This window comes from Chelonia mydas, chromosome 17 (genome assembly GCF_015237465.2).
Source record: "Chelonia mydas isolate rCheMyd1 chromosome 17, rCheMyd1.pri.v2, whole genome shotgun sequence".
NCBI lineage: Eukaryota > Metazoa > Chordata > Testudines > Cheloniidae > Chelonia > Chelonia mydas.
This window is the reverse complement of record NC_051257.2, coordinates 19,040,501-19,068,392: the sequence shown is the minus strand read 5'-3', so window position 1 is coordinate 19,068,392 and position 27,892 is coordinate 19,040,501. Positions and strand designations below refer to the sequence as shown.

Genomic DNA, 27,892 nt, shown 5'->3' with positions numbered 1-27,892 from the left:
AGATGACTTAATAAGGCAAAGATCCCCTCCTTGGACACATTCTGAGCTCCGCTGCACGGTTCTCAAACTAGTTTGTTCTGTGGATCGGCAGGAATGGCTGTGCGGTTCGCTGGAGAACCATAGAGCCAGGGGAGAACCTCACAGGGGCAGTTCAGTGATGGTCTGTACCACCAATCTTAATAGTCTGCTCATCATTGGCTGTGCAGAGAGTGGCCCTTCTGGGGTGAAAAAGGCAGGCCCAAAACTAAGCCTAGCCAGCTGCTGTAGGGTAATAAATCTATTGCTATGCTGGATTATCTCTCATTTGGTCCATTCATTAGGAAACTAGTTATATTCTGGGACGAATGGACTGATGTCTCAGGAGCTTTGGGTACCAGTCAGATATGCTCCTCCACGTGTTTGAAACGGGCCTTGTAACTAAAAGTAACACCATACTAAAAGTACACTTTGGGGTTCTTTGTATTTACCTTCTGGTTTTTGATACGTTAAGGGGTACATGGCTCCTGGTTTCCAGCTTTAAATCTCCATAACCATGAAGGTCAGGAATTATCTTTTTTTAAAATGCAAGCTGAGATTCTCATGTATTCACATGATTCCAGGGGCTGGGGCTTTGGGAAAAAAAACCCTCAATATCACAAGACCCGCGATGAACATTGTGAGAGCTGGCAATACTGCATAGGATCTCCATTGCTATTCAAAGCAAAGTTCTGGTCCCCGTGCAAGTCTTGACTCTAAAGTACATTTGAACAAAAACGGGCAGCTGGACAAAGTGACATGTTAGAGCTTGCTCACATATCCAGCCTGGGTACACACAACCTGCTACTCTTGTCACATCCTCAGTCCTTGCACAGCACACAACAGTAAGAATTTCTTTGAATGGGAGACCACTTAGATCCCTGATTGCTGTGACCATTGCCATAGCAAGACTAACCTGGTTTACAACACACGTGTAGTTTGTATGCACAAACATGCTAAAATCTGCACTGAGCTGCAGGTAGATTTTCAAATTCCAACACAGATTCAATAACAGCAGCCAGATTCTCGGCGGGAGTCAGTGGAGTTAAATCAGCAGAGAATTTGTCTCTGACACTAAGGCTTGGTCTGTGCTACAGACTCTGTGTTGGGACAGAGCTCTCCGGGAGGTGGAGTACGTGCATTGGTGCCGCTGCAGTGTGGAAGGTGTCAACAAGCCCTAATGTTGCCTGGCTAACCCATTGTGTAGCTCTGAAGATACAGACCCGTAGTGTTCCTAGATAAAAGCTTAGCCCTCATTTGTTGTTCTCCTACCGTGGCAAATCTGCATTCCTTAAAGAGCTATTGCCGGCCACTAGCCAACTTTAAGGAAAACGTAGCTTAAATCACAACATCCTCGTGTGCTGTTTCTTCTGTTTCATCCCCATGGAGATCATCGTGGAAATAGAAAGAGTCAGAACGATCTTTGAGCCTTGTAATATGTGCCCTGGTTCTAAGGTGCTGAGCACATGCCTATAAATACTTGTCATTAGTGAGTACAAAAGTAATTGGCTCCTTCATCTTGTGAAATTGATGCCAAGAGCCCTAGTGATGAGACAGTGTTAACGGTGTCACTGGGTTGGTCTGTGTTACAATCAGAGGGCTGCTCAGGTAGGCGAACTTGCGTGCGCTTTAATCTGCCCAGCACAGCTAAAAATATCCAGGAGCCCACCGCGACATGGACTTGAGCATGAGCTAGGAATGTGGTTACGTACCCTGGGTTCCAGGTGGGCTGGTACAGCCTGGGCTGCTGCTATTTTTAGCTGTGCAAGCTAAATTTAAGCTAGCATGGGTATGTCTACCCAACCTGCAGTCACCCCTCCGATGGCAGTGTGGACATACCCAGTGATTTCCGGGTGCTGAAGAGGAGTCAAGCATGATAAGCCAGTTTCAACAGCAAAGCTGGCTTATCTGCATAAGGAAGCATCACAAGTGATTTTTGCCATCAGGCTCCCCAAGAGTTGATTGCTGAATACTGAGATTTCCTGTGTTACGTTAGACGCTTAATGGAAAAACAGCTGTTGGCTACGCAAATGATTCAAATGTAAGGGAGCCCAGCCAGTGATGCACCAAGTGACTGGCCTCTTGCTCAGTGATTCCTTGGTTTCAGGAAGGATGTGCTTTGTTACTGTTGCACGCTTCGTTTTGTGCTGCGTTTGATTCCTCTGCCACGTGTTGTCCCTAAGGACAAAAGAAAGTAGAGGAGGAGGACAGCCCAGTAGTTCACCTCGTCCATCTTCCTGCCTTCTTGCTAGATGCTCAGAGGAGGAATCTCTCGTGATAGCACGTGAGCATTGCTGTCTATGTGGTTTCACCTCCTGACGTGCTGGGTGGGTATAAAGTTCATGTGATACGTTTCTATTTTATTTATGATGATTCATCACCTCCAATACGCGTTGTTAGTGTATTGCCCCAGATGCACACTGGGATCAATATTGCTCTGGTAAAGCTTAGCTAATGAAACTGATATATTCTATGGCCTGTGTTCTACAGGAGGTCAGACTAGAGTATCATAATGGTCCCTTGTGGCCGTAAAAATCTGTTAACTCAGTTTTTCAGATGCACAGTTCTGCGGCTCCTGTGCTTTCTAATGGCATAGGCACAATATTTCAGTGATATCCTCTGGAGCAGTTAAGCTTAGATCATTAACTTTTCAGTTAGATATCAGTTGTATTCATTTGAAGATTATCCTGTGTAGCACTTTGACCAGGTTCAAAGTTCCTTAAACACTTTAGCTGATTGATGAACATAATCAAATTGTCCAGTAAAGATGACAGTTAAGAGGAGCTTTACCATTTCTCCTTCTGTGGCAAGCTGAAGAATAGTGTTTACATCCCTGCCTGATCAGAAACTTGTAGGCTGATTTAGTATTTATTAGAAGCAATTTTGCCTAGGGGCTAGAACACAGGACTGGGGCTCAAAAGACCTGGGTTCTAGTCCGGGCTCTGCCACTGGCCTGCAGGGTAGCCATGGACAAGTCTCTTCCCCACTCCTTGCCTCAGTTTCCCCATCTGTAAAATGGGGATGATGATACTGATCTCCTTTATGAAGTGCTTTGAGATCTACAGATGAAAAGCTCTGTATTGAAAGCTAGGTATAATTACCATAGCACCTAGGACCCTAGTTATGGATCAGGATCCCATTGCGCTAGGCGCTGTACAAACACAGAACAAAGAGATTGTAAGCTCTTTGGGGGAGTGACTATCTAAATATGACAAGAGGCAAATGGATTCAAACCAGTAGGGATGTACAGGGAAACAATGAGATGCTCTTGGTGACAGGCAGTGGACTCAGCACTCCAGCGGTTGTCAAGTGTAGGCTTCATGGCAAAGGGGAGTTTTGAGGAGGGATTTGAAGGAGGCTAATGAGGTAGCTTTGCAGATGTTTACAGGGAGCTCCTCCCAAGAGCCAGGCGCAGCATGGGAGACAGCGTGAAGGTGCTTGTTTGGAGATGTGACCAGTAGATCCCTGGGTACTACAGAGAACAAAATATCTTGTCTCCTTCTGAATATGAAAGTGTATTAGTCCGAGGGCTAATATTCCAGCATGGATTTATGAATCTTCCTGCCTTAGTGCCATTTTGACAGTCTAGACAGGCACAAAACACTTTAGTTTTTGCAGCCAAAATTCTTAATAAATGTGGTAAAGCAAATTGTCACTCTTGAATGGTGGTCTGACTCCAGACTCAGCTGGTCCAAACCCACCAATGCTAGGGATGAATTTGTTCGCCCTTCAGCCAAAGAAAAGAATGGAACGTAAGTGCAGCTGGTCAGTAATAGCATGGTTACAATGGCTGAGGTTAAGAAGGCTGGAATAAAAATGATCCACATGTTCTCCATTAATGAAAAGAAGGCCGTGTTCCATTGCTGTGGAAATCTTAGGATATTGCAAAAGGATTTAAGGTTTAGTCCTGCTTAGTGCATCCTGGAAATTGATGAGTACCCTCAGCTTGCCCTGGAAATCGAGGATGCACAGCAGTCTTGCAGGAACCAGGGTTTTAGTCCAGGATTAAAAAGAAATTTAGATTCTGACTGGCATTTTTCATTGGTAAGCTTATGGGCCTGATTCTTAGCTTTGTGTAAACTGACATAGCTCTGACTTTGGCAGAGCTTCCTTGATTTCTAACAGCTGAGAACCTAGCTCTGGTATTGTTACCAGGACAATAGGTTAGTAGCTTAATGTTTTCACCCACTAAAAATCAAGACTCTCTCTTTACCAACACCCCACAGCTGCTGGGGGCTCTCTGCTGCCGCTTAAGGAATGTGTGTGTGTTCTGGTGTCACAGTCCACCCCGGTGGACGCTGTTTGGAGATCAGGAGTGCTGGCCTCTAGCACTGAGCGTGGCAGAGGCGGTTGGCTGATGAGGAGGCAGGTAGCTTCCGTTTTCACATGTCTCTTGATAGCAGGAGTGATGTGAAAGGAAACCCAGATATTGACATTCGTCAGAGATTGAGTTCAAAAATAATGTTTCATGTCTGTTGGAGTGTAGCTTATCCATGTACTGTGTGTCTAGATCTCTTTGACGGAACTTCATTAATCTCCTAAAATCCTCTCCCTCCTCTCTCATCTATCCTTTTTCCCTCTTTTATTTTTCTCTCATTTCCTTCTTTCAATCTTCCATTTAAAAGGGGTTGCCTTATTTCTTACATCAACTCTGTTTTAGTCTGACATGCGGTTCTAAAATGCCCATCACCATAATACTTGCCTGTCAGTAACAATTTGTGATAGCTTTTGCAATGCTGTAGAAAGGATACAAATATCAGGCCCAGTTCTTCACTGCCTTGCTTCTCTGGTAGTCACTTGTTAGAGAGGAAGGATGGTTTTGTTGTTAAGATGATGGACTGTGGCTTGGGAGATCTCTGTTTAATTCCTAGCTCTGCCATAGGTGTTGCAGGTGACCTTGGGCAAGTCACTTAATCTCGGTGCCCACTTCCCCATCTGTAAAATGGGGTAATAATCTTTTCTGTCTCCCACCTTCCATGCGCTTTGGATCAGACCCTAAGGTTGTCAGGTCTTAGAGTCAGGGGCTGTCTGTAGCTGTATAAAGAAGGAGCTGTAGGAGTTACTGTAACGTGTTGTAAAATAATGTGTTGTACAGAATGCAGTCAGCGCTGAGTGGAGAATTCTTATTGGATAGCATTTCACCCTGACTTTGCACAGGGACGTTTGACTATGGAAAATCCATAGATGCTCTTAGTGAGTTATATATTTTAGACCGAGCTGATAGTGTCCCCTATATTTAAGGTTTCTTGAGACGTCCCCTGATGATACCCTGTTTTCAGTTTTTTCTAGTTTGTGTGCATGTACGTGGTATTTTATTGTACTAATTAAAGAATGATTTCATTTTGTGCATCTTTTTTGCTGCCTTTCCCTCCCCAGCCAAACAAGGGTTTGAAAAACAAAATACTTAAAATATCAGCTAACAGAGTTGTGCGCTATTGGTTACTAACACTCCCCATGTAGGGGGAACCCTAAGAACAGGGAAATATACACATCGCTACATCTTGTGTACTACCTTGGTGGGTAACTCTTGCTAAATGTTGACCACTGTCGAGCTGCATTTAAAAGGGATTTTCTAAATATCCTGGTGTCTCTCAGGGTAGAATACTTTTCTGTTGGGGAGTGAGGCAGACAGGAGGTTCCTTGAATATGTAAGCATTAGGGCAGTTTTATTACATTAGATTGTGTTACAATCCTGTAATGTAATGTAACTGGCCTGTACTTCAACAGTGAATGTTGCAGTATTAGATCAATCGAGTCAACCCTGAAGTTCTGTCTGTGCCAATTTTCCCTTTAGGGAACAGGTGTCCTTTTAAGAGGAATAATTAATGTTAAGAAACCGAATTCAACAAATTTGTTGTGGGACTGTGCTGTCCTGTGGCTTTGATTAGCAAAGCACCGAAGAGATCCGGCTGAAGTCAATGGGGCTGCAGTAATGCTTGAAGCTAAGCATGTGCCTAGCTGTTTTAATGAATCTGGGTCAATGTGCAGACATGTCCCAGGCTGTATGATGCCTAGAACATGACACTGAGCCCAATTCTGCTGTTACACTGGTGTGAATCCAGTGTAACTCCATTGAAACCAGTTGAGCCACTTCCAGATTTACACCAGCATAGGGCCCTCAGTCTCAGCCCCAAGGAGTTTACAATCTAAGGAACAGATCTGGAAAGCAATGAGCCTCTTAATGTGGAGTCAAGAGTACTCACCACCTTGCAGAGCTGAGCCTTAAATAGAGAGACTTACCATCTAAATAGCGGAATCCTAAGTCTATGCTAATCCATAGACTCCAAGTCCGAGGTGAAGACGGGGCTTCTGTTAAAGCAGCAGCTTCAGGTAGCATTTATCAGATTCATGAACCTATTCTTCCGCTTTAATTTACCATCCAAGCTGTTCCTCCTCTGGATTCTCCAGTTCCTGTCCTTGCACTGAAATCAAACTGAATCACCTTTCCCATTTATTTGCTTTACAAATATTTTATGTTCTTTGAATCAAGGGGTTTTTTATTTTCTTTGAAAAATTTATTCCTTTTTTTTTTTTCTTTAAATAAATTTATTTCCCCCTTGTTTCCTTCCTGCATGTTGATCTCGTGTCCCCTGTAGGCATGACGGCTATGCTGATGTCAGCCACTGGACTTCCCGTGCGTCTGACCTGTGCACCACAACCTGCCAGCACCCGTAGAGCCACTAAAAAACACAGCTCAGTTAAGGAAGGGAGGAAAGTGTCCAAGAAAGGTAGATGGTGCTCAAACTCTCTGGTATTTGCTTCAATCTCCTTCTTCTCTTTATCTCTGCACTCACTCTTCATTCCCCCCCCCCCCCCCCCTTGGCCTGCCTTTCTAAATTGACGTGATTGGTGCACTCATTCCATAAAGAGGAGCCGGGCTCTTTCCCTTGCTCTAAATGCTACTTGACACAGCGCAAAATAAGATTGTAAAAATAGACCATGCCTCTAACTAACCCAGTCCCTTTCAACCAGTAATTAGCATATTGAATAACCCGGCAGCCAGACACTTAGTTCAGACCTTTCCCACTGGGATCCTCTATCCCTGGCAGCTCGGGCTTGCCGGGCACTCTGAAAGTCAATTATTGTCATCTATTATTTATATGACAGTAGCAGCAAGGAGAGGCGTGGCCCAGGACCCAGTGTGCTGGGGGTCCCTTACTGACCAGGGAGCTAGTGAGTTCCAGAGTTGTGGGGCCGTGGTGGAATACATCATTCAGCTGCTCTCCAGTGGGTCTTCTGCTTGGGTGGCCCTGCCGGTCATCCCTGAGCACAGGGAAAGAGGTGTCTGTCAGACAAGTCAGTCCCTGGCCATTTAGGGCTTTGCAGGATGAAATGTGTTAAACCCACTTCCTATAGCTCAGCATTGGGTTGAACCGGTGGAACGGGGCCTGCTGCATGTTGGTTTCCAGTATCTCTACCCAGAATGACAGCAATAGCCACTACTGGGTCCCTGTTGCAAGGCTTAGTCATCTCCACAGTGGTTTCTCCACTTCCTTCTCTTCCCTGGGTCCAAGCCATGCAGCCTCAGCTTTGCGGAGCCACTTGTTTCACAAGCCGCAGGCCGGGTTGGGAGAGCCGGGCCTGCGTGTTTGTGTGCGCCAGCCCAGCCCCATACTCTACCATGGGGAAAGGCCAACGGCAGAGCTAAGGTGGAAATCTGGGTTAGTCCATCCTGGCACTATTGTGCTGACTCTGCTCGCCAGCCCAGCCACAGAGCCACTGGGATAGTTTCCCTTCCCAGCCCAAGCTAAGCCGCTCGCCCTGGGTGAAGCTGCTGGGCCCAGCTTTCTGCCCGAAGAGGGCACTTGGCGCAGACCTACGCTACCAAACAGAACGGGTCGGGTACCCAAAGCTGCAGCCCGAGCTGCCCAGCCTCAAGCTAGCAGGAAGTGTCGTGGGGATGGGCCACTTCTGCCCGGCCATGCCTCTCAACAGAGTGCCCCTCCCCCCCCCATTCTGCACTTTGGGCTGTTTGCAAATGAGGGTGGGGGGCTGAGAGAGGCAACCCAGAAGGTTTAAGCAGCAGACTCCTAGAAATGTCAGACTGGGGGGGACCTGGTAGGTCATCTAGGCCAGCCCCCTATGCTGAGGCAGGACCAAGTACTCCTAGACCTTCCCTGACGGGTGTTTGTCCAACCATGTGCCACTGGTGACCCCCTCCTACCTGGAAACCCAAATGGGGTCACTGAAGGGGAAGAGGGAGAAGGTTTTATGAATAAGTTGTGGGGGCGGGGAAAGATACTGGAGATCTTGGCAGGCAATGGAGGGAAGGAGGAAGTGGGTTGCAGGGGGTGGGGAGAGAAAGGTGAAGATCAGGGGACTCTAGAGGGAGGACTAGAGAGGCAGATGGGCATACACCACCACAGGAGGAGAGCGATTCTGGGGGAGTAATGAAAGGAGGGGAACAGAAGAGAAGGGAAAAGGGGGAGAGAGACCAGGCTGCAAAGCAGAAGAGGCGAGGAAGGAAAGGAGGGTGAGCAAGAAGTTGGGGACACCAGACTTCGGCAAGGGCAGGAGGAACAAGAGAGAAGGTGAGGTGGAGAAGAGACAGTGTGTGGAAATGGAAAGCAGTGCCAAAGGGCCGAGCTGGGTGAAGAGCTCGCTAAGCGGCGCCAGCTGACCTGGCGGTATGGGTATTGACCTCCTGGCATTAATTATTACAGAACGTGTGAGATTGAAACGGGTGCCTGGCACTTCTCACCCACATAGAGACAGGGGTGCCTGTACCAATGTGATCTAATTGGGGGGGCGGGAAGATGCCCTCAAAGTGACTGAGGACCAGATCCTCACAGGTATTTAGGCACCGAATTGATTTCAGTGGGAGGTGGGGGGTGAAGTTCCTGTGTGGATCTGGGCCCACAAGCTTAAATCGGGCTCCCTGGCTCCCAGGTTTACTCTAATGCAGCTCGAACTGCAGCGGAATAATTCAAAGGCCCAGGAGGGGCAAGTCACAGCAGGGGTGGACGGGCGCTTCCCAGCAGAATGCAGCCAGCGGAATTGAAGGGGGAGTGAGGATGCTTGGCCTACTGGGAGCCAGGGAGCAGCGCGAAGGACCAGGGCAGGTAGAGCACCAGGTGGGGCTGGAACAGGCCGAGCACAATGGACAGGTGTGGCGGGTGTAATGGGAGACTAGGTCTAGACTCCGAATGGGTGTAAATGGTCATAGCCCCACTGACTTCAATGGGGCTGTTCTCCTTTACTCCAGCTGAGGATTCAGCCCTAGACAGATCCTCCTAGCTCGGCCCAATTGTAAGTTCTGTGGGGCAGCGACTGTAGGTTTGTACAGCGCCTAGCACAATGGGAGCCTCTAAGCACTATTGTGAAGCAGGAGCTCGGTGGACGTCACGCTGCAGGACAGGAGGGGTGGTAATGGGGCCAGGTCAGTGGGCTGGAGACAGCACTGTGCTGGACTCGGAAAGGGCCCAGGAGTTTCAAGGTGATGGGGAATGAGCCAGGAAGCCAACCGAGGAAGGGGGAGGAGGGTGTCGGTCCCCGGGAGAATGGAGGGGTCAGTGTCCATGATGGGTGTCATGTCGCCCTCCTGCCTAATCCATTAGCCCTTCTCCTTCCGTCTGATCCAGCTGGAGCATTGTGTGTGTTGCCCTATCACCCGCCAGAAGCCACCCTGGAAAAGCAGGCATGGTTCCCCCCCCCCCCCCCGACCCCCTCCCTTTGTTAGGGCGTTTAGCTCTGCCCTGGCTGAGATCTCTTTTGTAGTGATGTGTCCCAAGCTGCCAGCCTCATGTGCAGCCTAGAGCTGTTAGCTTCCCTGAGCCCAAATATGGAGCAGTGCTTCCCGCAGCCCTGCCTTGGGCCCAAATGTGAGAGTCACTGAATGAGTTTAGCATTTCCAGCCGGCAGGGGAATAGCTGGGGGCTTTCTGACATTGCATGGAGCTAGCCCTAGACTACACACGCTCAGCTGAATCCTCCTGCCCCAGTCTGCCTGCTGGGACTTGCCAATTGCCTGCCAGCCGGGCTGTGGGAACTCACGTCACTGCCCGCCGGGTAACTCACGTGGACCGACCCTCCTCAGGGTACCAGCACCATCTATCTGCTGGAGGAAATGCATGATTTTCTTCCAGCCTCTTGTTGAAGCAAAGAGAGTGAGGGGTGGTACCACATAGGTGGGCGAATGATCCCTTCTGACAATTGGGCATGGCCTGAGGGGTGCTGAGCAGCTGGCACCGAAAGGATCCAGCCCATTGTTTTTTTCATTGTTATTTGAGCAGCTCGTGCATGGACATACTTCCCTAGCCAGGCCTTCTCCAGCACAGATGTCCCATATTAATACACAATGGTTGGGTGTCTTCCCCCAGAAGAGGAGAATGACTTATTCCATCAACCGTTTTGTCTGCTCATTGAGGTTCGTTTGCTTTATGTGTTGTAGGCCCAACCCTGCGAGGTTCTGAGCATTCAGCTCCCTGGGAGTAAAGGGTGCTCAGCACCTCCCAGGATCAGGCCCTCTAAAGTCTTATGTCCCTGCTAGTATTAAAGGCCTCTGTCCCTGCTGGAGATCCTTAGCCATTACTGCCAGAGAAATAAACAAGGGCTACCTGAAGGGTGTTTTTCATTTTAATTATTCTTTTGCCCAGTCGTTCTTTGTAGACCTGGTAGCTGTAAAGATCAGACATGGCAGTTTTATCCCTTTGGTCCTGTTGTGCTCCATACGTTGTTGTATTGCAAACACACACATTCTTGTGTCCCAGCGAGATTTGTAAACCGATGCATCCTTGCGTGAAAGCATCACTGAACGGTGTAAATATTTCTGCTCTCGCTGTTCAGGCCCCTAGGGGCGTGGCAGGGGGATGCTTCCTGCACCTAACTGGCAGTCCCGTCTAGCGTCCTCAAACCTGGGAGGCTGAACGGTGTCAATTTCTCCGAGGGGCGGTTTTAAGTCCCACATCAGCCACCCCAAATGCCTGGGGTGTTGCAGTTTGTTCCCATAGCAGCATGACAGGATTTCACAGCTGATTACATGGAGCGTTTTAATGAAGAGAGCCTGTCTGAGCACCAGCAGTTCCAAGCTACCTGCTGCTTAAAAGAAAGAGCTAAAGAAACCCAAACCGGATTATGCTGCTCTTCTGCAAATGCCTGGCCTGTATTGACTGAGGAAGATAATTAGTAGATGCCCTGTTGTTCTCTCAGTTCTGTCGGTGATTTTCTGGTATTGATGAATCATACAGCTAGTGCATTTCAAGTTGCCTCCGTGTTTCTACCTTACATAAAATAGAAAACACACCATTTTCACCTTGGCATAAAGCAACTGCGCTAATTCTGCAAGAGAGTTGGAATCCATCAATGCAAGGGGGAAAGTAATACAGCGAGTACCTCTAGATTAGGTCCACCCTAACCCTTCTTGTTCCTGGCTGTCTTGGAACCAACCAGCTCGGTGGGCTAATGCTCCGGTTTTCTCCATTGAGCCAAGCTAGGGTAAATGAAAGGGAATGCTTGTCCTTCCCTGGGGGGAGAGACCAGAGGATGCAGCCAAGGTGACGGTCGAGTACAGCACGACCAAAACGTCTCGTATCACCAGGCTCGCTAGCTAGTCCTCAGCCATAGCTTCCCTGCTTGTCCCCCTTCCGCTGAGGTGGTTTTGGGGGGGGGGGGGGGGGCAGGAGCAGGGTGGGGTTGCACTATTTCTGTGCCTCATGTTCCCAGTTGCTAGCCTTGTTTCCATGGGGGCTTGGCTAATCTGACGCCATCGTCGTAGTCCAGCACCTCACCCCCGCTAGCCCTCAGGCGGACGTAAGCATTTGCATGTCATCCTTCCTGTTCTGTGGAGGGCAGAAAGCTGCAGAACGTGGCAGTGATGAACTAAAGGAAAGTGTACCTCCGTCTGAACTTGATGCATTTCACACTCACGCCACAGGAAAGAGCTGAATGGGGGTGGGGGGGGTCAAAACTCCTCCTTAAAGAGACAGACCATCCTGTTACAGTGGGGATGGGTTGCTCCACCAGGTGCTGTTCCCCGAGAGTCCAATGCCTCATTGGTCTTGTAGACTGGGGGTTCTCAAACTGGGGCTTGGGACCCCTCGGGGTCGTGAGCTGTCAGTCTCCACCCCAAACCCCGCTTTGCCTCCAGCATTTATGATGGTATTAAATATATATAAAAGTGTTTTTAATATATAAGGGGGGGGTCGCACTCAGAGGCTTGCTATGTGAAAGGGGTCACCAGTACAAAAGTCTGAGAACCGCTGTTCTAACCTCTCCCGATTGCCTCAAGGGAGGTCCTTCCTCTGAGGTCACTAGAGACACAGGATTAGCAAGAGGAAAATAAAATAAAAACTCCACTCAAGGAATCATCCATGCCAAAGTGCAGGAAAACCGACTGCCCGAAAGCCCAGGCAACACTTCAAGAAACTTCAGGATCCCCCCTAGGCACAGCTGGGTATTCGGAGAAGGGTGAGTCTACCCTAGAAAAACGACGTCAGCATAGCCGTAGTGCTGCTCAGCATAATAAATCCACAGGGTGGGTGTCGGCAGGAGAAGCTCTTCTGCCCCTATAGCGCTCTCCACACCTGCACGTAGGTCGGTGTAAGTGACGTCACGCAGGGAGGTGGCTTATTCACACCCGAGTGACACCAGTTATGCCGCCATGAGTGTGGACAAGCCCTTAGTGTAGCTGAAGCTTTGATCCCTGGCTTCAAAAACAGGAGAAAGCTGTGCAAAAATATTTGGGGGCGGGGGATCGCTTTCCCTAACTTTAATTAGAAAGAACATCTCCGTGTTTGGCATGTGTTGTGTGTGAAACAATAGCTGCTGCAAACCATATGGCTCCTTTTAATCGCCAGAAGGAGGTGTGTTCTTGCTGTAAGCCTCCAAAACACAGCTGCTCAGTGTTATCTGTGGAAAGCTCTCCTCTTAATAAACCTCCTGCTATCTCCAGAAAATGGGCAGTGCTAGGAAAATAACGTATCCTCGCGCCTGTAAAGGAAGGGGCAGTGAACCTTTCTTCCCTTCCCAAATGATCAATAAAGCAACAATGACTGGGGGGTGACAGACAACGTTATTCGAGTATGCTGTAGTATTTTTCAACCCAGCGTTGACTCCAAAGAGCTATGGAAGAGTGTTTAGTGTTAGATGAACCAGGGCGGGGGTAGATTTCAAGAAGATTTGGACAAAGGCCCCCGAAGCAAATATCCTTAAGGTCCAGATCGGGGTAGTACAAGGTGGTGCATCTCTTGAATCAGATGTGGTTGTTCTCAGCTTGTGTCTTGACCTCTTGGTAGGTATCATAACTACTTAGGTCTCTGCTTTTAGCTCTCTTTCCAAATTCCCAAATGCTCAGCACCCACCGTTGGGGCCAAATTTTCAAAAGAGCTGAGCAGCTGGCATGCAGGAGACACACTAATATCTCTTGGAGAATCTGGTCACCTACCGTGGTGCCTATATGGGTCCAGAGATCTTTGAAAAACTGTCTCCAACTGCCCTGAAACCGATGCTCGAGCTTTGCGGGCAGCTTCTTAGGGCTTGACAGGGTTCTTGTAGCTTCTCATGGGAATTACTGGCATAATACTAATGGATGGGGATATTGGGCCAAAATCTGGTGCCTCTTTGGTAGAAAAATAGCCAGTCGTCTAGTGAATGAATCCATCCTGCTCAAAGCAGGAGACCGAACCTATGGGGGGCCCTTACTCTCAAACACTCCCCTGTTGGCACCTTCCCTTTGGTGCTGTGGCTTGGCGCAGTATGTCAGTGCCAGAGGGGATTGCATAGGGTGACCCAAGCCGCTCCACCCCATGGACACTAGGTTACATACTGCCAAATTGTGATGCCTTTTTACCTACCAATTCCTACGGGGCCCTCTGCTGTGGATACAGGTCTGTGCAGCGTTGAGGCCAGCAAAAACCTTGCTCTTCTCCATCAGCGTAGTGCTTAGCTGAGAAGCAAAGCAAAAAGCCAGCGGGAGGCTACGAATTCAGCTGGTGTCATTTGTAGCAACAGGTATCAGAGGGTCAGCAGCATGGGAGTGTGTGATCATTTTATACCCCAGGTTCAGAGGAGTCACCATAGGAACTAGCCTCTAGCTTGTGAGATGGCAGAACCATCGGTATTCTGAGGCGGGTGTCCCAGCCGCTGTAACCAGCAAGACACATCCTAGCTTTCGAAGTCTCTGCATGACCCCATTGTCCTAGCCCCGCTCTGTGGCATTCCTGTCTTCCTTTTAACAGAGAGCTTGGATTCTTCTGGGCAGAGAATCTCTCCTTATTTGCTCTGTAAAACCCCACGCTCCCATGTGGTGCTCCATAAATCCTTCAGGAGAACCCTGGTTTATGCACCTGGGCAGCGGAAGGTTTGAGCAAGGAGCGTCCTCAGTATTTCTGCACGAGGGTGAATCTCGCAAATTTCGTTCGTTTTGTGCTGTAGAAATGGTGTTATGGTGGCTCCTAAGCAGACCTCGCTGCTGGCGTGACTCCACCATCTGTTTCCCTCTGCCCTTTTGCCGCCTCCTCCGTGTCGGCCTCCTTTCCCTCTCCAGCTCCCAGCCCAGAGGACAAGAAGAATCTTAAAAAGGAACAGCCCAGAAGGAACCACTCCAGGAGGAGGTATCTGGTGCCTGATCCCACGGTCAGAGCTCAAGCTCCCAGCCACGGGCCTGAGGCTGGGGTTGACGTGCTATCAGACTGGACCACCTTGGAAGAAGTGGGTGGTGGTGAGCATCGCCTGCAGCCATGCATGTAGCTAATCTGCTGCTCAGGGCTCAGACCGTGCTCTCCAGCCATAGATCTCAAAGCACTTCACAAGCCTGCGGGCCGGTTGTCTGCCTCCAGGCTGGCCCCGACCCTGCAGAGCAGGCTTGTTTCCCTGCAAGAAAAACTGGAGCCTCTGTCTTCTCAGCGACCGCAACCGCCGGAGAGATTGATAGCCCTGCGCGGCTTGCTCGGCTGGTCCCACCTGCTAGCCATGCATGGAACCAAGTCCCCTCCCCACCAACTCCAGCCCTCTGCATTCCACAGCTGTTAGGCTAAAGTGGCAGTTGCCTTCTAGGAACATCCACCCACCCACCACCCCCTACCCCCTGGGGATCTTCTGGCAGGGTAAGTGCTGGGCAGGGGGAGCTGGGACCCCCCTCTTCACCCTGTGACTGGCAGAGGGGACTGACTGCACACGCCATCGCGAGCGCTGCCTCTGCTCCGGGTCTCCCCCTTCTGGCGCCAGAGGGAGTCGGCCTGTTCCGGGTGCAGGCGCTGCCCCTGCGAATGGAGGAGTGGGGGATTGCTTGGAAACACGCCTTGACCCACGCGGGGTAACTCAACCTTCCCACTCCCGCCGGCTGGTACCAAGCAGCTGGAACACCCCCAGCATCTCCCCAGGGCAGAAGCTGAGATTTTCCGGCTGCTTGAGGGCCCACAGGCCTCCCTTTGGCGCCGAGAGACTAGACTCCATCATGTCCCTGGGGTTAGACCCGTCCAGATGTGCAGGGGGATGTTTCTGACAGCCTGGCTGGGCAGAGTGCCTTCCCCTTCCCATAAATCCTGCCTTAGCCCTGGCGAGGCGTCGATTGGCTGGGGGAGGAACCCAAGTCTACAGCCATCAAATAAGCTGCTGGGTAAGATTTTCACAGTGCTCCTGGTGCCTGGAGCCCAGTACCCCCGACCGCTATCTGCTCTGGCTGCGCTGGACGAGCGCACGGCTACGAAGGTTCAGAGGGCAGCAGGATCACAGGCAAGGCTGCAGTCTCGTTCTCACGTTTGGTGGGAACTAGAAAGCAAAGGGGAGTCTCAGCTTCCATAGAGGCGACTACGCCCCCTCTAGGACGGAAGGAGCACAAGCCGCTGGATCTCATCTCATCCGGTTGGAAAGAGAGACCTGGAGATGCACACTCTGCTTTACCAGTGCGTTGGGTGTGCGGTAGATCCTCTCTCGGACCCCTTCCGAATGCTCAGGGCTCACACTTGCTGTGCATGCCACCCCACCTATGATTAAAGGGCTGGAGCTCAGGCCCACCGGAAGAGCCAAGCAAAGGCATGGCCCTTCCCTAAAGAACTGAGCTATAGTGGAGAAGACTGAGAAACGTCAGGGCCTCATCCTTGCCTGCATCTCTTCCCCTCTGTCTCATCTCTCTTTCCATGCTCTGTCCCAGGAAACGGCCAGAAGGATAAACCTCACAGTCCACCAACACTTGGGGTCAGGACCGTCCTGCACAAGAATATCCAGACTCTGGGGTTCAGAACAGTAATCCTTCATACCGAGAGAGTCTTTCAGCCCGGAGAGCCCAAAGGTCCGTGGGACGGGGGAAGAGTTAGGGACTCGTAGAGAATGAGCTAGGAACTTGCCCAGGGTCCCACCGATGAGGCTGTGCTGGAGCTGGGAATAGGCTCCAGGTCTCCAGAGCCCAGGTCTGTACCCTAAGGATAACTTTTGTTAGCTTCATTTGAAGGATGTGTATTCTCCCCTCTCCACCTAGCCACGTTATTGGCAGCTGGTCACTTGTATCCCCCACCTTTGGGTTGGTGTCTTTAGGAGCTTCATGAAGATCCTGATTGCCCAACTAAATGAGGAAGGAACACATCTTTGCTCCACCCACCCAACCCTCCCTGAGCCAGTCCAGCCCCTGGCTCCCCTCAGCAAGGCTGAATACAAGAGTGGCATTATCCATTAAGACAAGGACAGTGTTTAAATTCTCACACACACTCCTTTCCCCTCTCAGAGTAGCCCTGGTCTGCTCCCCAGGGCACACTCCTCCCTATAATCTCCCATGGCTCCTCCCCAATCAGGGATGGCCTCTCCCACAGGTGAATCTTCTTCCTCTTAATAGCTCCCTCAAAGGGTGGTGCAAACAGCTTCCTTTCTGAAATTGGGTCTAGCTTTGCTCTATCGGAGGGCAGAGCCTTCTTTCAAAAGGGCTCCTTACCACAGGCAGGCTTCTGGTGAGGAGCCTCTGAGGTATTTGTAGTGTCTGTTTCACAGGCTCCTGATGCAGTCTCAGGTATGGACCTGCCTACAGGGGGGATCTTGGTATCAGCGTGTGCTGCTGTGTGTTTCTGGTTCCTCTAGGCCCAGCTGATAGGTGTTAGTCCCTAGAGCTGCTTTTGTCAGTTGGGACCTTTCGAGGGTTCTGTGGGGTGTCTCAGCCTTCTGGGAGCGTGAACTTTAGCCCGGCCATCTTGGCTTCCCTATCTGGTCATTGTGTCTTGGCTTGTGGAGACAAACCGTTATACCCACAGCTGGAGGGGGGATTCCTGGGGTTCCCCAGTTCTTGTGGCTGTGCCAAACCCCTACTTCCTGTTCTGGGACTGTCTGTGTTCCCCTGGAGAGGGAAGCAAAGTTTGTCAAGGTCTAATTTGGGGATGAGCCCAGAAACTGCCCAGCTAGATTGCATCTGTCCTGGCCGAGCAGAGACGCTAAGCATCTTCGCCAGACCCTTTAAGCCGTTGTCTGAGCGCAGCCCTTGGGAACAGCATCCTGCCACCTCCTACTGTTCAGAGAGTAATAGCAAACTAAGGCAGGGCCTCTGCCATCTGCTCAGTCCCGGGCTGGCCCTGGCCATCATGGTTTTCTGGGCCCGAGCCTACTTGTCAGGAACCTCCCCGCCCCCCTGAGCATTCCACTTCAGGGAATCTGATGACTAGGAGCGTGAAGATGGGATTTCTTGGCACAGGCCCGAGTCCTGGTCCCCAATCCCTTCTTGTGTCTCACAATGTGCAGTAGGGTTTCCTTAAGAGCTTATTCCTTGATGTCCAAAGTTATGGGCTTGCTGCAGTTATCACTGGGCGAGGTTCTCCATGCTGTGCTCTTCAGGAGGTTAGACTAGAGGGTCATCATGGCCCCTTCTGGCCTTTAAAATCTAGGAATCTCTCTTCCAGACTATCCGCTAGAAACTCTTTGTTGCTAACATAACTCTGCTGCAGTTGGGGTGGGGGGGGTCACTTGTCTTGATGGGGCTGGTTTTCCTGCAGCTACAGGCCTTGGGCTGTATCTTTGTCCCTTTGATATTCGTGGGAGTTTAGCCATTGACTACATTGCAAGTCAGAATTAGCCCTCAGAAAGTAGCCTTTCAATAGTTTTTTCTTAATCCAGGAAGGCAGGTGCAATGGAATCGTTACCCGGTGATCTTTCTTACCAGACAAGGTAGCTTTTCATCTCTCCTCTGACTGTCCAGCAGGGTTATTCATTCACGCTTTCTTATTAAACTGTGTGTAGCCTTGAATCTGGCCATGTCTTCTGGGCAAAAGCTGGCTGTCGAGTGCCCCTGGAATTCTGTGTGACCCAAAACCAGTTCTTCAGGAACCAAAAAGACCAATTCGTCTGATATCCGGAGCGAAGGGAGGGACCTGAGGCAGCAGAGCCCCTTGCCCACTTGATCAAGGAATACGTCGCATAAAAGTGGATGGTCCTTTCTGTCTGCTTCCTAAAACTGCTTTCTACTCTGAAAAGTGACTGCATGAGTGGTATCCATCAGACCCAATCCCTGTGTAACCACAACTGCTCTCTTCAGTGACCAAAATAAGTTGTAACTCCTGTGTTTTCCTGTCAGCATTTTTGGGCTGTCGGAGAGAGTGCTGGAACCTAGTCTGGCCTGTTCATCGGCAGTAGAGTTGTTTATTGAGCTGCCTTTAGAGATACCGCTCTTGGCCACACCTTAGCCTAAGAGCCTGCATCCTGCTCCGTAGCGTGGGGTTAACAGGGGGTGGAATTGGAAGAAGACAGGGTCACCCAGGTGGAACAGCCTAAATGAGCCTTCACTCTTGGGGGCCCTGCAGGAGGCGCACAGGGCGTGTTTGCGGTGCTTAGGGAAATGCCTTTTGGAGTGGTAAACTGAGGAAACCTGACCTGAGAGCCAGCAAACGTAGATTTCCCTCCCAGAGTCCCCTTCCAGAGCAGTTCTGCCCTTCCAGGGACACTGAGAGCAGGGCGTCCTCCTGGGTGGAGAAGCCTGGAGCGTCAGCCACTGAAACTCCTCCTTGTGGTAGGCCTGAGTTCCTCACTGCAAGCTGCCTTTGCCCCAGCCTGTGGGCCCCGCTAGCTTTGTTGGCTGGGATGGAGGAAGAGGAGAAGGGGCAAGGAAGAATTACTTACTGGTAATAGCATTTGTCATGGCACTCCTCTTCCCCCACCCTACGCCGGCCCCTCTCTCGTCCGTAGGTCTGGTGGGCTTTACAGTAGGGCTGAGTGGGGAGGGAGTGGTCGAGGGCGCTAGGCCAGCCGAGTGACTAGTCCTCTCTTTTGCCCTCTGCTAGGTGGAGTCATAACGTCGATTGTGCAAATGTTTCCCTTTGCAGGCTGGTGGAAGAGCCTGATTGCGTCTATGATGGACACGGTTACTGGTAAGGAGCTTTGGCGCCCTGCCGTGGGGTTGTATGGCACCTGGTGACAGCGTGAGAGGCACCGGCCCACTTTCCCCTGGCTTGGGTGACCCGTCACAGGTTCTTGGCTCCCAGCTGTGTGGCGGGGGCTTCCTGAGCACCTCCGTCCCACAAGGAGCCAATCCCAGCCTAACCCGTTGAGGAGGCAAGTGAGCTGCTTAATGGAGCCCCCTTGTCCTTTATGACCCCCTGCGTGCTGCATCGCAGGGTCAAATGGTCTTCTAGAGCAGGTGAACCCCTGAGCTGCCCACTCTCGTTGCATTTCAGTGGGGACTGGGCATGGATGCCCCGAGGCCCCTCTGCCAAACCCAGCCCCAGCATTCTGCTGCCATTCAGCAGGCAGCTCATGGGGTAGTCTGCAAAATGCCACCTGAGCTTTGGGGCATGTTTGGGGTGGAGGGGGTGGTTCATCCCATCTCCTGGGGTCAAAGGGAGGAGTTCATTCTCTTCCTATACATGGGCTGGGTCAGGGACCCCTCCCCCTCCGACTTGGGATTCTTCCTCCTTCTCCCCATGTTTCAGGGCAGGGGTGGGGGAGCCTCCAGGGGGCTTTTCACCTGTGGGAATGAGTGTGGTGAAATGCTGGTCAGGAGCGCCTGGCCCCACAGCCCATGCTGGGGATGGCAAGAAGCTGGTCTTTGATCGCTGTTTGGTGCCCTACCTGATAAGGGCTAGAAGTCTCCATTCAGAGCCTCGTGGACCAGTGCCCACCGTTGTGGTACATATTCTCTGCCGTGTAGGTGAGCTCAGTGGAGAGTGCTGTACGTTCCCAACCCCAGGGGTGGTCCTAGACCAGAGTCCGGGTATGTTGGTGGGTGGGAAGGGAGGGATACCCTGGGGTACCAGCAGGGAGGAAATCCATTCCTGTGCTGAAGGGCGAGCCCTGGGACTGCAGTGGGGTATACGTGCTTGGGGAGAACTCGGATGAATATAAGGATTTCAGGCCCTGATCCTCAAAGGTACCTAGGCACAACTTGCATGGAATCAGTGGGATGCCTCAATACCTTTGTGGATCTGAGCCTCTGTAAGATCTGGAGACTTACATTCATTTTATTAAGAAACCAGCTTATTTTTAGAAACCCCAGTGACTTGCGTTCTATGGGAGGTACGAGCCAGGATCAGCCGTGAGACATTCCCAAGAAAGGCCCTTTCTGAGGAAGGGTTTGCTTTCCTGCTAGGAATGCAATATCTAGTAATGAAGCTTATTTCACTCTTGTGCTCCTTCGTGGCATAAGGAGAACACCCTGACGACTGCTGGATCTGACCGTAGTTGTGTCTTCACTTAAGATTTTTGCCTGGCTCTCTGATGTGAGAGCTCTAGTGCATATAGATAATGGTTTTCAGACTAATTATGTCCTATCTATATAGTATGTATCCATGTGCTGCTTTTTTTTTTTTTTTAATGATGTAGGCTACATGACCCTCTTCCACCATTGCGGGTGTATGGTCCTTGAGCCTGGTTCTGAGACCCAGTGCAGCAAAATACTGGTATTTGAAAGGAGCCAGTGTCACCTGCAGTATGTGAGGAGGGCATAGCCCAGCAAAGTATCAGAAGACTAGAGAGGATCCTGAGGTCTGCTTCAGATTGACTGAGCATTTGCAGCTCCCACTGACGTCCGATGGAGCGGTGGCTGTTCGCCCCGTGCAGTGGGAGCTTTTACAACCCGATTCTTTATCTACTTGGCTTTTACTGGGTGACGTCTTCTGGCCTGTGCTTTGCAGGAAATCTGACTCTGTGAGCACTGGTCCCTTTTTGGGGGCCTTAAAATCGACACATTTCCTGCACCCCATAGCATCTGAGTACCAGAGTAGTGTTAACCATTCAGAATGGCCCCTGCTGGACTAACTTGCTCCAACTCTAACCCGTAACTTTTTTCCTCGGCAGGCTGGCCTGCCACTGCTTTGCTTTCCTCCCTCCTTCGCCTCCTCTCGCTCACTTTGTACCTCCTGGAATCTTTATTTCCCTATGGGCTTTTTTTTTTTCTTCCCTCCCTTTCTTCAGTGACCCCAAGCGAGCCCGAGCAGGTGGTGAGGAAATACTTGGAAGAGCTGAGAGGAGCCCCTGCTGACGAGGTGAGTGTGAGGAATCAGAGGAGTCTCTGACAACAGCGGGGAGGGGAAGAATGGAAGGAACGAAAGCAGTTGTGGGCTGGATAAGAGGCCTGCCTTACTTCATACTAGGCAAGGCTCATGTGAAACCTATGCAGCTCTTTAGACTGTTAGCCAGATCCTCCACGGGTCTCTTCACTGACACAACGCTCACCAGCTGGCCCTACACAGATGACTTCCCAGTGGACCCCATTAATGGTCTTGTCAACACTAGGTGAAAAGGCCTGGTATCTGCAAGGCCTGTACTCTGCCTTGAGTGTCACTCTCATGCATTGTTAGGTACAGTGTGAGAGCTCCAGGGTCCCTGTTCCTACCAAGATAGCTACCCTGGGACACCACTGCTCTCTGCCTTTCTGTTGTGTGTGTCAACTGGAGCGTCTCCAGACTCCAACGCAGCCAGAGTTTGGAGCAGCCCTAACTTCCCTGTATGTTAGGAAGCACCCAAATGAATGGGAGGCAGTGGTGGATGCTGACTTGGGATCTTAGAGTGGTAGAAGTGCCCCCAAAAGGCTGGGACCTTTATTTAGAGGGTCCCGTTTGCAGACTCGAATGCTTGGAGGAGACAGCTGCAATGTGACCTCTCAGTAGAATATTTGCATCTCAAATGCACGTTGCCCGCAGAGATCTCACGGGGAAAACTGCCTTGCTCAGCAGCTAACAAAATGAACTGCAGTGCCCCTGAGTCCTCTTTGGCTCCAGGAGCTCTGAGGAGGGATACACACTGCTACTTGAGATAGGAAGTTATACAAAGCTGCCGCCTTATTTAGCCTAATACTCAAGTGCAAAGAGGTTTGGCTTCTTTTAATCTAGAAAAGAGTGGGCTGCTCGTGGACATAGACCAGATGAGCAAACCCCGCTCCCAGAATGGGCTGGCACAGCTTCCCAGGTCTCTCTCATCCCATAGCTACGAAAACCATCTCGTCCCACCACCTCCACCTTTCACCAAAAACTCCAGGGTGTAAACTTTCTGTGCTAGCCCCTCTTGGGCTGTGCACTCATTAGGTGCTGGCCTCTAACCCAAAGGTTAGGATTTCAGGATGTATGTGTAGGACTTTGGGATCCTTCAGGATGGGAGGTGTTGTAAAAATACTTTTTTAAAAAAAATTTGATTATAGGGACAGGCCTCTAGCGATCACACTGATAGACAAGTCAAATAAAATAGAAGAATCAGTGTTTTCCCAATAGTTAAAAGCTGCGGGGAGGGGCAGAAACTTCCTCAGACTTCAAAGGGGTTTTTTAATGCCACTGTAGACTAATTTCTAAATAGTCTCTCTGGCAAGCTGATGCATCAACAAGGCTAATGTTCACTGCAGCCCGAGGCTGGCGGTAAATGGCGTCTCTTCTTGCTCTGTTTCAAGGACTGTATGATCTGTATGGAAAAGCTGGCATCGCCTTCTGGCTACAGCGATGCCTGTGAGGGCAAGAAAATCAAGCCGGAAGCGGTGGGGCAACTGACCCAATGCCAGCACGCTTTCCACCTGCTGTGTGTGCTGGCCATGTACGCCAATGGAAACCAGGTACTGCACCACCCCGGACCTAGCACAGTGGGGTCCCGATCCACGAGTCGGGCCCAGGATGGCAGTACAGATACTAGTGCTAGTGTCCTCACTACTGTTGTGAAATCCCTCTGATGGTGACCCTTCTCACCCACAGGATGGCAGCCTGCAGTGCCCCTCCTGTAAAACCATCTATGGCGAAAAGACTGGCACTCAGCCAAAAGGGAAGATGGAGGTTTCGACTTTCACTCAATCCCTTCCCGGCCACCAGGACTGCGGGACAATACAGATCGTGTACTCCATTAGCAGGGGGATTCAGGTACGTAGGCAGCTGTAAGCCCCTTGGGGCAGCGACTGTCTCAAGTTCTGTCTGTACAGCACCCAACCCAAGGAGGCCCTGCTCCATGGCTGAGATACCTAGGTTCTGTCGTCGTGCGCCTAATAAATACAATGAACTAAAGCTCGTCTCTGCCGTGGTGGAGCATTGAATCTATGAGGCGTGTGGAACTCGCGTCACAATTCTTGTAAGCACCAGCCATGGTAACGCACCGGTGTGTCCCTCTTCCCTCATGCAGTTGGTGATGGCCAAAGGGATCGGACTGGGCACCAAAGGATTAGATGGCTTCAGAGCCTGACGGACCCCAAGGAGGGAGGAGGAGAGAGATTGAAGCTAGAGGAGCAAATGGGGATAAACTGGACATGAGTAAGCTTAGGGTGGAAATTAGGAGGTTTCGAATCATCGGAGGAATGAGGTTCTGGAACCGCCTCCCCGTAGGATTAGTGGAGGCAAGAAACGGAACTAATTAAGCTGGATCTTGATAAGTTTCTGCCTGGGATTATGTGATGGGGTTGCCTGTGGTGGCAGGGGACTAGCCTCTGACCCAGGAGGTCCCTTCTGCTCCTATGTCCTTAATTCCTCTTACGCTGACCCAATTCTTTGGGTTTATCTAATGGAAGATCCCATGGGATCTGGGTGCCCTACGTTTTTTTTTTTTTTCCAAAGAGCTTGTTAACACACTTGTAAATCCATCATCTATCTACGAACGACCTCTGTGCTCTCTGCTGTGTGGGCATTCGAGTCATAGCCCTGCAGTTAAGAACGCACTGACAAAATGGCTGCCGAGGCTGATTTCATCACTCGGACTCCATAATGGTCTGTTGAGAGACTATGCCTTGTGGTGGCTGCTGAGCCTGGGTGACATGTGGCACTTGTGTAGCCATGAACCATTTTTCCCCGTTTTGCGTCCTGCCCGAAGCAGCAGTGTTGGGCTTTTTCACCTTGAAAAGGGAGACGCACCAGGGATTCCCTGAAGTCCACCGCAGACTTCCCCATTGCTGCTAATGTAACATGGAAGGTGCCCAGATGCTACGGTGACGATAGGAAAAACTCTCAATGGAAGGATGTTGAGAAGAGATTAACCCTTCTCTCACAGATGGGGAAACTGAGGCATGGCTTGCCCAAGGTCACATAACTGAGCAATTAACGAAGCTTGGGCTGGACCCAGGTCTCCCAGGTGGTCAGCCCTGCTTACAGTCGTAGCAGAGAGGCAGCCTGGGGCCTATCTTGGACTTAATTTTTTTTCCCCCCCTAAATGGATCTCCAGGCAAGGCCTTCTCCTCCCCCAGCTGCCTTTCACCTTATTTAGCCATTAACATCTGTGCAAAATAGCCTTTCTGGCCACCCTGCACTGGTGTGACTGCTCTGCCAAGGGTCATGCTGGGGAGAATCGATCCCTCTGTGTTCTGCACAGACTTCAGGTGGCTCAGTTTGTAAACCAGGCCTGGCCGACCTGCAATGCTTGGATGCAGATCCTTAGGGCTTGTCTACACAGGTCCCTAATGCAGACTACAGCGGCGTGATTGCTAAAGCACGGTAGCTGGTCCTTGTAGATCCTGCTGGCGTGCACTAAAAGCTATGTCAGATCACATTCGGGGACTTTTTCGTGTACTCCAGCGGGGTCTGCATGGACTAATGCCAACACATTAGCGTGCATTAGAAATCACACTCCCGGGATCCTACAGCATGTAGCCATCCCAAAGCAGCGGTGTGTTGAGATCAAATTGGCCCAAGTCTCCTGGTATGTCAGGGAGACTCCCCGTTTCCCATCCAAATAACTCCAGCCCTGATTTCATAATGCTATCTCCTGCATGGAAACTGCCATCCCCAGAGTCCACCCCTCGCTCGCTGTGAGCCCGCTGTGTGGCTGGTGCCCAGATTCTGGGGAATGTAGTTGGCCTCGGCTCTGCCAGCGAGAGTGCTGGAGCGGTGCGGCTGGCCGGTCGGCGGCCAATGGCAGGGTGGGCGGGGTGGGGTAGGGTAGATTTGAAGTGCAGGGCCAAGATGGCAGGGTAGCATAAGGCAGAGGCAAGTGGAGATGGGGGACAGGCACTGGTCAGTATTTCAAGGAGGGGTTCCTGCCCCATTCTCCTCCAAGCCTAGGAAGAGGGTGGATGCGAGGGAACAGCCCCATTCATCCCAGGACTCAGAGCAGCAAGGGAGATTTGGGGGATGGGGAGGGGGTTATACCCCATTTTCCCCAAGTCTGGGGGGGGTGCAACAGGAGGGGGATCGAGGAGGGAGTAATGTTGTGTGTCGTGTCCGTCCCGTTCCCCCCCCCCCATCCCCCCTCCCCGCCCGGACTTGGGGTAGCCGGGAGAGGGCAGGTCTACGCAGTTCTGTTCTCCTGCTGTTGGAAGAATCAGTCAGTGCCGTCAGCCTGTGAAAGGAGCCGTCGTCGGTACAGAGTTGATGAATTGCCTTTATCTGTTGCAGGGGCCGGAGCACCCCAATCCAGGGATGCCATACACAGCCAGAGGCTTTCCCCGCTACTGTTACCTTCCCGATAACGAGAAGGGCAGAAAGGTAATGAAAGTCCTGATCCAAGTGGTGACTTCACCAGTAACCGGCACTTGGCCTGAGTCTGGCCTTTTTCCAGTGGGGCTGAATGGACTTCAAGTCTTACAAGAGCCCCGCACTCACTCCCAGTCTGGGCAGTAACTGAATTAATGCGGTGGTTCTTAGGTTTGCAAACCACAAGTGACTTGCGATCTTAGTCCGTGGCTGGTGCATCCTCTGCCTGGAGCACGTGCACCTCCTGCCTGATTGTAGGAGGCATGAAGCGTTTTCTGCAAGGGGCTGAGTGCTTGCACTTCCACTGAGTTAAGCGGGTGCTGGCACTCAGTATCTGGCAGGGTGGGTCCCTTTGGTAACTGCAAGGACAGTTGGGTAAAGGGAGCAGTTTGATAAGGGAGGCTGTGGAATCTCCACGTCTCCTTGGTTAATACCCTGTTTTTGGAGGAGGGAAATGCACGGGAAGCCATGAGTGCTAGCTTGTGCCCATACTGGGGATGGACTAGAGCATCCCTTGCAACCCAAATGGCCGGGGTTCCCTACTGGGACTGCAGGGCTCCAGTGAGTTAGATTTTAACCAGCTATTTCCCTGGAGAAATCTGCCCCATGGAGTTCATCCAGACACTATCTCCTCTGCGGGTAACCGTTAAGGATTGACGTGTGTCTAGAAATGGACGGGGTATTGCATAGATCCAGAGGGAGCAGGGCTTGCATCTTCTGCCTCTCTGGGAGGGAAGGAAGTGGGCCTGCTGGTGCTGCAGGTCATTAATAGTGAGACTTACCCACCTTTGCAGAGTGCTTTGAGATCCTCAGGCGAAAGGGATTAAGTGTCATCTCTCTCTCCCACCCCCACCCCCACCCCCACCCCCCACCCCCATTGTACAGCCAGGAAACTCGGGACCAGAGAGGGGAAGTGATCTGCACCAGCTAGGTCAGGAATAGAGCCCAGGGCTCCTGACTCTCAGCCTGGTGCCCTGACCACTAGGCCATGCTGCCTTCACCCCTTGGGCAGCGCTCCCACCATAGAGCATAGGAAAGGAGGGAACTGTGGGGAGGGGGAGCCGGCCCTGGACTTGGGTCCAACCAGGAATGGCGATGGAGCGGGAGGGCAGAGTGAACCAGCCTGGAACAGAGCTCGCCCAACCCACTCCCAGCTGGACGGGTCGCACGGAGCCCCAAGCTGCCCAAAACGCTTTGCTCTCTAGTGGAGCTGTCCCCTTTGCCGTCTCTAGGTCCTGGATCTATTGAGGGTGGCCTGGAAGAGACGCCTAATCTTCACCGTGGGCACTTCCAGCACAACCGGCGAGAGCAACACGGTGGTGTGGAACGAGATCCACCACAAGACGGAGATGGACACCAATCTCAGCGGCCACGGCTACCCCGACCCCAACTACCTGGACAATGTGCTGGCAGAGCTGGCAGCTCAGGGCGTCACCGAGGCCTGCTTGAGACAGTGACTCGCGTCACGTCTGTGCAACGCACGGCGAATGCCTACTCAAGCCTCTGGAGGGCGGCTAGTGCACTTATTCCTGTTGCCTTAAGGTCCTGTCTCTAATCACTTGTCATGTTCTGAGCAATAACACTGTATTTGGGAGTCACGTGTTCTGTACAGTCTGGTTTCTGGAGAGCAGGTTATTTTTGTATAAGCCAAGGGTCCTGATCTTGGTGTCTCAGGCGTGACACCGGAGCACTCCTGCAGCCAGGGCATGCTTGGAATGTGCTCCCGAGGTGGCTGATCAACTCGCTTCTCTGTGTACTTTTGCAGCACTCGGGCGGTCCCAGCCCTGCTCCCGCGCTGCGTAAAGGGACGTCTTGCTGGCTCTGGATCAGCAACGAATGGCCAGAAATGTCCGTACTCCTCTGGCTAACGCCCCGAAGCTCTGCTCAGCTGAGTGCATCCTCCCCCTCACCCCCGTCCCCGGGTAGCTGATTTAACACATATGCCTTTGTGCTGTGCTCCTAATAAATGCTGCGTTGCTCTGGAGAGTTGTCATTCGCCTTGAAGGAATCTCTTGTGTCTGATGCTTTCGTTTTTTGGTCTGATACCTGGTCCTTCGCTGGAGTTTGGCTAACGCTGTAGAGAGCCAGGCCTAGTGTTCTTCTGCTAAAGAT

The 27,892-nt window shown here is 51.3% G+C and overlaps 1 protein-coding gene across 9 annotated transcripts in view; it reads left to right on the top strand.

The window, feature by feature from the left end:
* The window catches only part of DTX2 (deltex E3 ubiquitin ligase 2), a 61,518-nt gene extending 33,754 nt beyond the window's left edge, over positions 1–27,764 (top strand). For 4 of the 9 annotated variants that reach the window (XM_037880285.2, XM_043530941.1, XM_043530942.1 and 1 more), the window contains 5 exons: positions 21,327–21,397; positions 22,792–22,950; positions 23,087–23,248; positions 25,703–25,792; positions 27,013–27,764. In XM_037880285.2, the coding sequence (XP_037736213.1) occupies positions 21,327–21,397; positions 22,792–22,950; positions 23,087–23,248; positions 25,703–25,792; positions 27,013–27,237 (707 nt within the window). In that variant the 3' untranslated portion in view covers positions 27,238–27,764. Of the gene's footprint in view, positions 1–6,611; positions 6,744–19,198; positions 19,286–21,326; positions 21,398–22,791; positions 22,951–23,086; positions 23,249–25,702; positions 25,793–27,012 lie in introns of all 9 variants that reach the window. The other 5 variants (XM_037880277.2, XM_037880278.2, XM_037880282.2 and 2 more) reach the window with 4 other exon arrangements.
* The last annotated feature ends 128 nt before the right edge of the window (positions 27,765–27,892 follow it).